At 37.2% G+C, this 13,895-nt stretch overlaps 1 protein-coding gene across 2 annotated transcripts in view; it reads right to left on the reverse strand.

The window, feature by feature from the left end:
* Positions 1-12,071, reverse strand: part of LOC124721255 (alpha-soluble NSF attachment protein) — a 64,940-nt gene extending 52,869 nt beyond the window's left edge. For both annotated transcript variants that reach the window (XR_007006305.1, XM_047246127.1), the window contains exons 1-2: positions 11,911-12,071; positions 11,565-11,761 (exon numbers count right to left, since the gene is read on the reverse strand). Coding sequence is in view for 1 of the 2 variants with exons in the window: in XM_047246127.1 (XP_047102083.1) it covers positions 11,565-11,761; positions 11,911-12,002 (289 nt within the window). In the remaining variant the exon portion in view is untranslated. The remainder of the gene's footprint in view (positions 1-11,564; positions 11,762-11,910) is intronic.
* Between the last annotated feature and the right edge of the window lie 1,824 nt (positions 12,072-13,895).

Here is a 13,895-nt window from a genome sequence, read left to right on the forward strand (position 1 = left end):
ACCAACTGTATTTAATTAATCTTTTCTGTATTCGCACTTGTTGGATTCACCAACTAGTAACCCAACTGTGAATATACACCAAAAGGTGACATCACAACAGTTGTCAACATTACATCACAGGTCAAAGCTCATGTCCAGCAGAATTAAAAAAAAAAAATAAATAAATAAAAAATAAAACACACTTCTCAACCAAAATCAGCCAATGCATAAATATAGCAATCTAGCGACTGCAAAAATAGCATGTCATTGACACAATCACAAATGGCCAGCTTAGACATCTCAAACCAGGAACCCCTCCAGTTAAAGAGGCATACTGGTCACTGGTCTGAAATGCAGCTCCTTTGTTCAGTCTCACACTTGCTCAACAAATTTAACACTTCACATACTCAGCAATTGAACTGCATTACTGTAGGAATTCAGCTGTGGTCAACATCATGTCCCCTATTGCAGCATGCAGGGACCTACTCATTGGTTGGTTGGTTTTTGGGGGAGGAGACTAGACAGCGAGGTCATCGGTCTCATCAGATTAGGGGCGGATGGGGAAGGAAGTCGGCCGTGCCCTTTGAAAGGAACCATCCCGGCATTTGCCTGGAGCGATTTAGGGAAATCACGGAAAACCTAAATCAGGATGGCCGAACGCGGGATTGAACCATCGTCCTCCCGAATGCGAGTCCAATGTGCTAACCACTGCACCACCTCACTCGGTAGGGACCTACTCGTGAACTTCATTGTAATCTCCGTAATAAACACAAAATAAAAATAACACAAAGTACCAGCTATTCCAAACCCAAAAATGAGAGTATTGCCCATAACTGACAACATCAAAATGATTCACTAACAAACTGGCTCCAACTCTTCCAATACTGTTCTCACAAAGAGCACTCGAGAAGTCCACTGAATCACTAACAGAATAACGAACATTTTAGAAACAAAGATCCCCATTAGAAAATGCCACAGCATACTCCAGCTTACCCCTCTTCTATACAACATGCCACCATAATGACACACAACACAGTTACATCACAGGTCAAAGCAGATGGTGGGACTGCAAACTTTAGTTGACCCAATTATAGTATCAGACAATATAGCAAAAGTCTTATATCTTTAAAGAACTGTGACAGCCAAAAACTTAGGCAGGCTACAAAGGTTACTACAATCTGAGGAGTGGAAAAAGTTCACTACCTGTCGAAAGTCTTCGATCACCCATGACAAAAACTATATACTTTATTTGAATGTACAAACTAAATAGATGAAGAAAATAAATGTTCTCTCTCTCTCTCTCTCTCTCTCTCTCTCTCTCATTACGTACAGTATCATTCACCCTTTGCCCTCAGAACTGCAGAATAAACTCTTGGCATTCTGGAGATAAGATTCTTTAGTGTTTTTGCAGTTCAACATGTCTGTAAATTATTTCACAGATCTTCAACATTAGATAAGCTCAATTATCTGTCCTCCCTGTCAAGTTGACCCTACAAGATTTCAATGAAATTTAAGTCTGGTGACACTCTGCTGAATCAGTCTTCAGCTCCCTACACTTCTCATTTTTAATGGCATATGCTCTGCACAATGTAGAAGCATGTTTGGGATCACTGTCCTACTGCATACTCATGATCAGTAAGTCTCTTGTCAGGTGAAACAGAACTGTTTATCAATATCCTGTGATAGCCTTTCTTCTTTAATGTTCTATGAATTCTCACTAGATCACCAACCATCACTCACAAAACATCCCCACACCATGATCAATCCTCCACTGTGGTCATCATATACTGACTCTCCATATGTTCTGCACAAAGTCGACAAGCAAATATTCAACAATTGCTTCAAAATACATCAAACTTAGATTCATTCTTGAATAACACCCAGGGCCACTGTAGTAGACTACAGTTTTTATGTTGCTGTGCTGACCGCCATCTTTTCACTTTATTTTGTTTGAAAAAAAAAATGAAGGTTTTTTCCACCTCTATTTATGTGTTTAAACCTCATTCACAAAGACTGGATTACACTGTTGAGACAGAGATTGTAGCACCTCACATACTATTTACTCCCTTGCAAATTTCAAGTGCAATACATGTCCTCTGTTGTTTGCTTTGTACACACACAAACTGATATTCCCTGCATGGTGTTACTTGGGGTCTTAAAGAATGTGAAACACTTCCACTGGCACTAGCTTGCTTGAACTGCTGCAATGTGTAAACCACTGTAGATTGGGCTATGCCAACTTTTATTACTACTGTCCTGCCAGAATAGCCTTTGTGATGCAGAGCTACAATTGCAGCAAATTTTCAATTCCAATCTCCTCCTTCCATCCAATTACGACATAATGTAGTACGAACTTGATCAGGTATACAAACACAGTGCTAGACACACACATTGTAGTGTAAACTAATGCAAACTGGTTGCTACACAGACAGCTGAAGGAATGAGGCCTATTTGAATAGAACTATCTCGCCTTTACATTTTTATGTGTGTCTTACTATCAGAATGGGGATATGATTGAATATTCAAAATGGAATACCTGTTTTATCTACAACTGCGATAGGTGGTCGAAAATATTTAGCCAGAAATGTTTGCATAATGGGATACATAAATAAGGGATGGGAATCATTTTGCAAAACATTAGCCTACAACCTAAATCTTGCATGTCAAATAGTATGTAGACATACAAATGGTAAGTACAAAAAAAGTTGGGTCACAACAGGTGTAATAAGGACAAGAGAAATGGCAAAAACTATGCACAAAGTGTCAGTTTAAACCAACTGAAGTAAATTCTTGTGCCTATAGGGTTAATAAGAGGTTACACAACAAACTATTAAAAGAAACCAAGTCCATTAACCACAAAAACAAAACGGCAGCTTCTACTAATATCACAAAGACCATAACATCCTACATGATGAAATAGAGGGAAGGTGTAAACACATACACAGGAGGAATTTAACTGTCTAGAAGAAAGGAAAGGAAATTCTGAACCCTCAAGAAGTCAGTACTATTTACAGAAACATTAAGTTGAGGAAATGGTCAAATTAAATAAAGCAAAATTTTTGTCATGAAATGCAAACAAAGTACTACTCATAAGACAAGATATTTATTGCTTTTCCCAACAAAGGACTGATTAAGAAAGAATAATATGCAGTTTACAAAAACACTAAGGACCACACAGTATTACTAATTGAATGCTGCCTGTAGTGGGTAGCACAGCCTTTGACTTTTCTTACAACCTTAGCTATGACAGAATGGATAGTTCCAACACGTTTAAAAAGGAGTAAAGTTATCCCAATATGCGAAGGAGGCAGTACAGAAAGTCAGGGAAATTGAAGATCAATAATTATTACAACTGTATCATCTAAAATAACAGGAAGTGTCATTAAAGATAGAATATTGAACTTTATATGAACAAAATATTTTTAACAAGGCACAGCATGGGTAAGATGTGGTAGATCTACTAAAACTGCAATAGCTGAGTTTGTTAGTGTTAATAACTACATGAAAAGAAGGAAGTTTGTTGTATGTTTCTTGACCTTTCATGTTGTGTGCCATAACATTATTAGAGAAGCTCAGTGCTATGATACGAGGAGGAAAGCAGTTGATATTACGAAATCATTCATGGGAAATAGAGAACAGCATTTAGAAATAAAACAAAGTAAACAATAATATTACAGATGTCTATTGAAATTCTGAATTTGTTAAATATGCTGTGCTTTTATTAGAAGTGCTAGGACCACTGCTTTTCTTGTTATACATAAATAAACACTCAAAACAGTAGGTGGAAATGCTGTCATGTACACAGACGATACTTCATTTGCCATTAACAGCATTTCAACGGGAAACTTCCAAAAGAAAGCTTCTCTAAATATGAAAAATGGAAACTAATTACTTCAGTGAAAATAATCGTTCTATAAAATGTTCCCAAAACCACATACATGCAAACATAACACACAAAGAATGACATTACTGTCAAGCTTGGAGACTTGGATCGAAGAGAGAGAAAGTTATACACTTCTGGGAGTGTGGATAGGTATTCAAAATGAATCATAAAAATATCTTCAAGAAATACAAAGGTCTTGATCGTACAATTCTTTATTAAGCGTTATGCACTTCAAAATTTCATCTGAAGCTGTGGAATTAAGTGTACAAGAAATTAATGACAGAAAATATACATAAGTGTGCATGTAAGTATTGTATATTTTCTATTATTAATTTCTTGTACACTTCATTCTGCAGCTTCAATCTGACAATGAAATTTTGGAATGCGTAACACTTAATAAAGAATTGTGCACACCTTTCTCTATTTCAAAGATGTGCCAAATCTGAATGGTCACCTTCCTCTACTATGGAAGTATTTCTACATCAAATACAGGATAAAAACAACTGTTGCACAATAAATTCAAGCATATTTTTCATGAAAAAATGTTGAGAACAATAAACACACAAACTCTAGTATGAATGCTCTATGGACTAATTCAGTCACACCTATAATACGGTATTCTTGTCTAGAGAAGTGCTAAAATTGTGCACATATGAAGACAAAGTTACAAAAGGAAATTTTAGGATATATATAGGAAAAGTCCCTCCTAAAGATTCTTGGTTAAATAAGCTCAGGGAACTAAACATATTAATAGTATGATCACTAAAAACATATGAAACAAATATATATGTAAAACCTAACTATGCTCCATTGTTCAACATAAATAAGCAAGATTGTAACAAGTAAAAATGATGATAATATTGGAAGAAATCAGCTCAAATTAACTGACGAAGAGCTTGTAAATGCCAGACGCTTCCCATGCAACAGTTCGTCATATTAAATATAGATGTGTAGAATTATTTCAGATAGCTTCATCTAAGTTTAACGAATGATAACTACATCTGTATGTATTCTCCATTTCTAAGCAGTTATTTGAAGATAAATAAGGATTCCATCTACCAATATGTACTCCTAACTCCATGTAACACACTAAAAAAACTTGTGTTTTTTGATACTTATATTATGATAATCATTCATTTTATCAATATATTCACGTCACTTATAAACTCCTTGTAAATGTGATAGGCCCAATACCATTGCACATAATGGTCGACAGACAAACAAAAAATGTTACTATCAGGATATGTTCCCAATTTTTATCTTACCCCTTCACGTCATGTGGTTCATCACACCTGTGCCTCTAGACAAACCCACCGCCTTACTGTAATCTGATCAGATTACACACTGTGCAGAAAAATTCTTTTGATTCACCAACAATTATTGGAGCTGGCAAAAAATTTTCAGTACTGCCATATATGAACTTCGGAAAGAAGTTGCACTGCAGATAGCCACTCCCCACTTATGTGAAAAATGTTATTTGCAAAAGTTACTTCACTTACTCAATTCAAGAAAGACTTACCATTTCTTCCTCGTGTAAATGATATGCTTAAATGTACATTCCACATATGACTGAAGATACTCATTACTTACTGATTCAGGCATGGCTCATTATGCCCTGCTGGAAGAATACTACTACTCGTGTGTCATACTGATTTTGAAGATTAAATAAAATTTGTACTCCAGAATGTTGCCATTACTTAATGCCAGTCTAATAAACAAATTTCACATCATAAAGTACTGGTCTCACCATCAGAATCAAAAAAGTAATGGATGGCCCACTGAATACATTAGTAACTTTCCCAATTAATTCTTGCCGATTCTATTGGTATGACCAATGTGTTCAATACATGCTATACTACCAACAAAATATTTAATACAGCCAGAAAGACAAACACCTTGAAACCACAACATATTTAAAATTATGATTGGATCGTATGCTCAAACAACAGGCTAAGCTTTCTGATACTTTAGTATGAAAATACCCACTGAAAATTATGTCTATACAGGGTGGTCCATTGATAGTGACCGGGCCAAAAATCTCCCGAAATAAGCACCAAACGAAAAAACTACAAAGAACTAAACTCATCTTGCTTGAAAGGGGAAACCAGATGACGCTATGGTTGGCCCGCTAGATGGCTCTGCCATAGGTCAAACGGATATCAACTGAGTTTTTTTTAATAGGAACCCCCATTTTTTATTACATATTCGTGTAGTACGCTTTGTGATAGATGGTGCTGCAATAGTCACAAACATGTAAGTACGTGGTATCACTTAACTTTCCGCAGTGCGGACGGTATTTGCTTCGTGATACATTACCCGTGTTAAAATGGATCGTTCACCAACTGCGGAAAAGATCGATATTAAGTTGATGTATGGCTATTGTGACCAAAATGCCCAACGGGAATATGCTATGTATGCTGCTCGGTATCCTGGATGTGATCGTCCAATTGTCGGAACCGTTTGCCGGATAGTTACGTTATTTAAGGAAACAGGAAATGTTCAGCCACACGTGAAACGTCAACCACGACCTGCAACAAATGATGATGCCTAAGTAGGTGTTTTAGCTGCTGTTGCGACTAATCCACACATCAGTAGCAGACAAATTGCGCGAGAATCTCAAAAATGTCGATGTTGAGAATGCCACATCAACATCAACTGCACCCGCACCAGCAATTACATGGCGACGACTTTTAACTTCATGTACAGTTCTGCAACTGGGCACAAGAGAAATTACAGGATGATGACAGATTTTCTGCACACATTCTATTTAGCAACCAAGCATCACTCACCAACAGCAGTAACGCAAACCGGCACAGTATGCACTATTGGACAATGGGAAATCCACGATGGGTGTGACAAGGGGAACATCAGCGACCTTGGTGGGTTAATGTATGGTGCGGCATTATGGGAGGAAGAATAACTGGTCCCCATTTTATCGATGGCAATATAGATGGTGCAATGTATGCTGATTTCCTACGTAATGTTCTACCAATGTTACTACAAGATGTTTCACTGCATGACAGAATGGCAATGTACTTCCCACATGATGGATGTCCGGCACATAGCTCGTGTGCAGTTGAAGCCGTATTGAATAGCATATTTCATGACAGGTGGATTGGTCGTCGAAGTACCATACCATGGCCCACACGTTCACTGGATCTCAAGTCCCCAGATTTCTTTCCGTAAAGAAAGTTGAAGGATATTTGCTATCGTGATCCACCAACAATGCCTGACAACATGTGTTAGCGCATTGTGCGAACATTACGGAAGGCGAACTACTCGCTGTTGAGAGGAATGTCGTTACACGTATTGCCAAATGCACTGAGGTTGACGGACATCATTTTGAACATTTATTGCATTAATGTGGTATCTACAGGTAATCACACTGTAACAGCATGCGTTCTCAGAAATGATAACTTCACAAAGGTACATGTATCACATTGGAACAACCAAAATAAAATGTTCAAATGTACCTACATTCTGTATACTAATTTAAAAACCTACCTGTTACCAACTGTCTGTCTAAAATTATGAGCTATATGTTTGTGACTATTACAGCGCCATCTATCACAAAGCGAAAAAAGTGGTCCAACTAAAACATTCATATTATTTTATGTAGTACACGAATATGTAATGAAAATGGGGGTTCCTACTTAAAAAAATTCAGTTGATATCCGTCTGACCTATGGCAGCGCCATCTAGCGGGCCAACCATAGCGCCATCTGGTTTCCCCCTTCAAGCTAGACAAGTTTTGTTCTTTGTAGTTCTTTTGTTTGAGGCTTATTTCATAAGATATTTGGCCCGGTCACGATCAATGGACCACCCTGTATACGTACTCCACAAACCACTGTACAATCTCCATCAGCACGTACATAATCATACATGCCTCTGTAGATGCCTTAATCTCTCTTCGGCCACTATCGCTTTTTTTGACATGAATAATAGAGGCAGCAGAATTGTTGCCCTCTTCATCAAACAGTTCTCTTAATTTACCCAAAAGATTTAAAAAGAATCCTGTTGCACCTCTTCCACAATGATTGCCAACTCAAGTTTCCTGATTAACTAAACTGATCTCTCCAGTGAGCTATACTTATCAGCTGAAGTATCAGAAGCATACTTTTCAATTTACTTCACATCTACTGTCATGCCTACTTGATCAGGATTCGAGACACTGGAACAATACTCTAGAATACGTTGCATTACCGTGTTTTATGACATTTCTTTTAGATTAGTATTTGGTTCATTTTCTTACTGAGGGGTGTTATCCTGCATTTTTACAAATTTGGAGGGGGGCTGTAATTTAAAATATGAAGTGGACATCATTCTGCACCCCCTCATATTCACCCCGCAACAACACTCATGTGTAAAACAGCACAAACAATTTGAGTACAGCTGACCACATTTGAAAACAGTTGATTTGTACCTATGGCCTAATAATTACGTACACAGTCCTATTATGCTTCCATGGGAAATAACCAATGCTACTTTCAGCTTTTTCCTTTATTATCGTCATTGAAGAATCACCATCCAGTGTAACTTCGTTTCATCAGTCAAAATTTGAGCCAACTGCATTATTTGTCAGCATCTTCCAAGTCTGATTGTCTATCTATCTGCAGATCACTCTGTGTAGCAACAATCAGATACCACCACTACTTTTTCAATAAACTTACTTTGGTATATTCTTTGCCACCTTTCCCATTCATAAAACTGACAAAATGCTACAGAAATTGCAAAATGTTTCTGAATCATAACAGTAAAGTGATGTCTGTCCCTTCAACAATGCATGCAAATTTATCATTCTTAATGTTAACTACACCAAATTTTCCTGTATCTTGCCCCCTCCAAATACAGTTCCTTCTACAAAGCCTCTAGCAAACAAAGAATACATGTCTTTCCAGCCTGTTTCCTTACAGTACACAATGCTCATGCTGTTTCAGTCATTCCTGTAACCAACAGTGTAAAGATATTGTTTTCAAGTTGGTTTGACACTCAGCATCAGACAAGTCAAAAGGTTTGAGGTACAACCCACAGTAAGTCCTAAGACTTTTTCAATCACTTACAACTTCATTTTCCTGAATGACCTAAGCTCTGATTATGGTGTAACAGTGGAATGCAAGAACCGGATGAGCATCACCCGAAAGTGTGCATATTCTCTGTACATTGTATACAAAATAATCGTGAGAAACAAGGAGTATAAAGCTCATGGATATTGTTGACTTTTTTTCCCCCCCACACAGAGATGATGAGAGAAATTTGAGATGAGGAAGATGAAGGCGGAGGAGGATGGATCACCAGAACTATGAAAACATTCACGATACTGAATTTCCTGATTTGGCATTTTATTTCACAACACGATGTCAGTCACTTTACCGATTCCTCCACTCTTACAAATACACATTGCCTTTTCTTTCTTGTTGTGACGAAAATTGGGACAGAAAGGAGTATTTAATGTGAGTCATTAGCTTGATCAGTGATGTGCAGAAAGGCAGAACAAAATATATGATATGAACAGAAACTTCCTTATTACCCAGAATCAGTATGATCTTACTTTCCTTCACCCCATTGTGGGTGTGCTGGCAATAAACTTCACTCACAACAAAATCTTAAGTTTAACACCAAGGAATTTTACTTCCAGCAGTAACCACTGCTATCTTCCATAAAGAGTGTCACCTCCTCTCTAACTACATTAACCTGAATTTAGACCCAATTGACCTGTAGAAAATTTCAATATTAAAACAAGCTAATGAAGTCTGCAAATTTGTATGAGGAGAAAGAGGAACTCCTAATTCTTTTGAAATTTTCAAAATACCACACAATTAATGAAGTTAATCATGCAACAAATTACATCCTTCACTATTCAATGAACTCTCATTCAAGTCATCGTTGTCTTGACAAATTCAGATTAATGTTTCACATCAGTTTCACAAAAGAATCGCACAATTTATTGATTGGTGTATGACCAACTAACTATGTGTAGTATAGATGGAAAGTCTTACTGGCAGAAAACATTACAATGTAATCAATATAGGAACATTTACAATTCAGATACGGTAGCTAGAGAAAGTAAATTGTCCTGAAGTGACAATGACACTATTGAACCAAGTGCTGCAGCATTATCCGTACAGTTAGTTATGCAGAACAAACAACAGTATGTGTGGAAGACTGGAGGTGAGAGAATGTGCACTTAACTCTGTCTCATATTCTTATCTATCTTTCTGAACAAAGTAAAATTATACCTACCGCTCTAATGCCTACTAGTACCACCACCCAATACGCCCCCTCTTTCTCATATAGCATCACAACAAAGTTACAATGCTGCCATCACTGCCATGCACACACTTCACTTTGTGAAACTATACAAAATTGGTGAAATGTTAACTTTCATTTAGAAACAAAATGTAACAATTGTTAAGAATATTATATTTTACACCCACAAGGTTTTCAAAATTGCTTGCAAGCAATATGTTACAATGTCTTAGATGAAAACTTCAGTACTAATGTGTGGCTTCTGACACACAGAATCCCTCCAGAAGACACAACTTGTACCACCAGTGAACAAGGTGGGTGAACAATTACAAAATGTTATCTCCACTAGGATATCACCATGTAATATTCCAGAAACTTTGTAACCGCGCGCGCGTGTGTGCGTGTGTGTGTGTGTGTGTGTGTGTGTGTGTGTGTGTGTGTGTGTGTGTGTGTGTGTGTGTGTGGGCGCGGGGGGGGGGGGGGGGAGGTTGTGTTTGCACACTCATCCTTGGTTTGTGTTGAAGTCACAGTTGCAACAGCAGAACTCCTGGTGATCAGGACAAAGGAAGTCCATTCACCAGTGAAAAATGAAAACATACCGTAAATGCCCATGCACTACAATATTATGCCTCACAAAACATTTTTTATAAAAATTTTTATATCACCCTCATCAAGAATATTTATAATGAACTAGTGGACTACTGGGTACAGAACACTTCTTACCGTCCACATCATATTACAGCTGACTGTTACAATAATTAACTGTGATTTATGTACGTTACAAAATTATCATCAGGAAAATTTGTACCAGCCATAGTAATTATACTGTATTTCCCTGACTTTCCAACTATTGCTATATACATGTAAATAAACATCCATTTTTGCATTACACTACATGAGCTTGCATTGTACATGTACCGGTAATAAGGATACTCTTTACGCAGAAAGGCCCAAATTTCAGTACAGTTCCACAAACATATACTGCACACAGGGCTCGGATACACACCATCAAGAACTACGTTATTTTCAAAACAACTATACGGATTCTCCAAAACATTCTGCTTCCCACTTTGCGGAATACGGCGCGGCCAGTTTATAAACAACCCCGATGGATGGATTAATAACATAGAATCCTATCATAACTGAGTGATCCGAAAGTAAACATTCGTTAAAGTTAAGCAGTCTTTGAAAGAATTTAAGCAGTTCTTATACAGACGTTCATGCTGTAAGTTTAAAGCATTTGAAAAATTACACACGATGTCCAGCACAATATGCATATTGGTTTTAATTTTTGATTATTTGCGGAAATCCTAAAATATGACATTAGCGAGGCTGAATATTAACAATGAGAAGGTAAAAATCATGTAAACATGAATTGCTATGGAAACATTCTGACCAGAAACTTAAGGCCTAACACTATTTTACAACCCTACATCACAAATACCTCTATACTTACGTTCTGGCTCCGACTTTTTGTAGCAATTGGCAGCATCAACAAAGTTAGTGGCTGCATCATGCCGACTGCCCGACTTTGCATGAAGATTCGCAGCTTCACAAAACGCATTTCCCGCTTGCCCCCACTTCTTTGCCATTTTGAACATATTAGCAGCTCTTTGATAACACTCAACTGCCTCTTCTAATTTCGACGAGCCTCTGCAGAACAATGAAAACGAAAGAATTATGTACACAATCCTAAAATGACATTTGGCAGCTGATTCAGACAGTGGGCTATACTCGCAACATAAGCAACTTTGACGTAACTCCCGTACGTAAAATTCATGTACGGACAGAACTGTACTAACCCAAACAACGATCCGAAAAATCCTTTCGAAGAATTAAGCTTCTTTTCGGCTTCAGCCATCAGCTGCATCGCTTTCTGTTCGTTGTCTGCCATTTTTCACAGAAAATTATTCACAAACCCACCACACACACACCTTCACTTATTGACTAAATGAATTCATGATCTTCCACTAGATGGAACTGCTATACGAAAAACCAAAGCAGTTGCACACAGATAGCCCACTCACAATTAAGAAATAGCGCTATCACACACATTAAACTACGAAAACTGAACCAAATAGATCGAACAAAATAGAAATTAATTATTGATTAGCTAATTTTGTATAATCAGCCAAAATTGTGAGCAATCAAAACTGTCAAATTACTTTTGCGTGAATAGCATTGTTCCTAGAGATAGGAAATCTGTCATTATTCGCGGAGTGAAGTGTAATTTGGTTATACAGAAAAATATCGCTCTTACAAGAACGTCGGCGAAATCACTGGTCGCAGTTAATGTCATACACATTTTGTTTCATTTGCGGACTGGTCTGGTAAACCAGGGATACTTTACCCCCAGGGGAGTAACATTGCTTCGTCTATGAAAAGAGATTCAGTCTTACCTAGTAACTATCTTAATAAACAATTCCAAACATCGTTCATTTTGTCCAACAGCTGACAGTTTCTAAAAGCGCATGTGTTTGAGTTATTCTGCCACTCGCTATCTTGGATATTTTCTGATAACCAAATCTGCACTACTGTATTATTGAGGTAATTTTTGATAAGAAAAAATGCTTTTTTGCTACCAGAAAACTACTTATACAGAAGGCAAGTGACATTAATTTATGTTTAGAAATTAGTTATTATCTAAATTTCATTCACAAACTTGTAATCAGTGTGTTCTTTAGCACTGCACGGTAGAAAGGAGCCGTGGAGATTGTTTTCTGGGAATACTGGAGACGACTTTGCATCACTGACAAAGTGGATCAAAGTAGCTCCATAGTGTTGTCATTACTTTGTTTAGGCCATGATTCATGTTGCGATGACTCTTATTATCTTGAAAATGAGCGCTGCTAGGAGATTAATGGTGTTATAGTATGGTAAGAGTGTAAACAGGAGCTAGGATCTCGTCAGTATGCAGTTTACAGCACGTTTTATCGGAAACAATGCCTGGAATCCATAAGAAATGGAACACGTATGTGAAATGTCACAAATGCTTCAGCCAAAGCAAACAGCTTAAGAAGAGGAGTCTTCAGACACTGTTTGATTATTCTATTGATTAAGCTCTATTACAAGAACAAATTATTGACCAAAGTTGGGACGAAATCATACCGGAGATATCAAATGGAAGTGTGATTACACAGTATGAAAATAAACATTACCCTGCTGGTATCAAAGGATTTATCGAAGATGGATGCAACGATAAATACCATGATGCCGTCTCTTGTTAACTGGAAATGGGCTTACAATAAAGATGTACTTTTTCACAACTGTGAAGATACAGCAGAAGATAAAACACCTTCAAAACAGTTAAGCGAAAGACGCATTTTCTCGGTACCAGAGTTTGTTGATGGCGATGAATTTGTGTAAAATATTTTACTGGTATAGTCGCTAACATACCTAATGAAACACTGACCTATTCGTTGAAACAAAACACCAGGACATTTCGATCATATTTATTAATTTCTATACGTCTTTATTTTTATAAAAATTACCCAAATTTTTATTATTTTTGCGCTTTTAATACCAAGAAGTACTTAAATGTTTGTTTACTATGGTTCTAAAGGTAAAACAAGAAATTTTAGAGAGGATAACACTGTCCCAAGTTATTATATTGTCTTGAAATAACGTTTAAGTGGAACAAACAGGCCCCAGTCTACAAGAAGCTCAAATATAACATGTTAGAAAACAATTATGTCACTATAAGGTTGACTTAGAGGGTTATGGCACTGTAGGTTTATAACATACCTGCAAATAATGACATGAAATCTAAGTACATACACACATACAT

The sequence above is a fragment of the Schistocerca piceifrons genome, chromosome X, assembly GCF_021461385.2.
Source record: "Schistocerca piceifrons isolate TAMUIC-IGC-003096 chromosome X, iqSchPice1.1, whole genome shotgun sequence".
NCBI lineage: Eukaryota > Metazoa > Arthropoda > Insecta > Orthoptera > Acrididae > Schistocerca > Schistocerca piceifrons.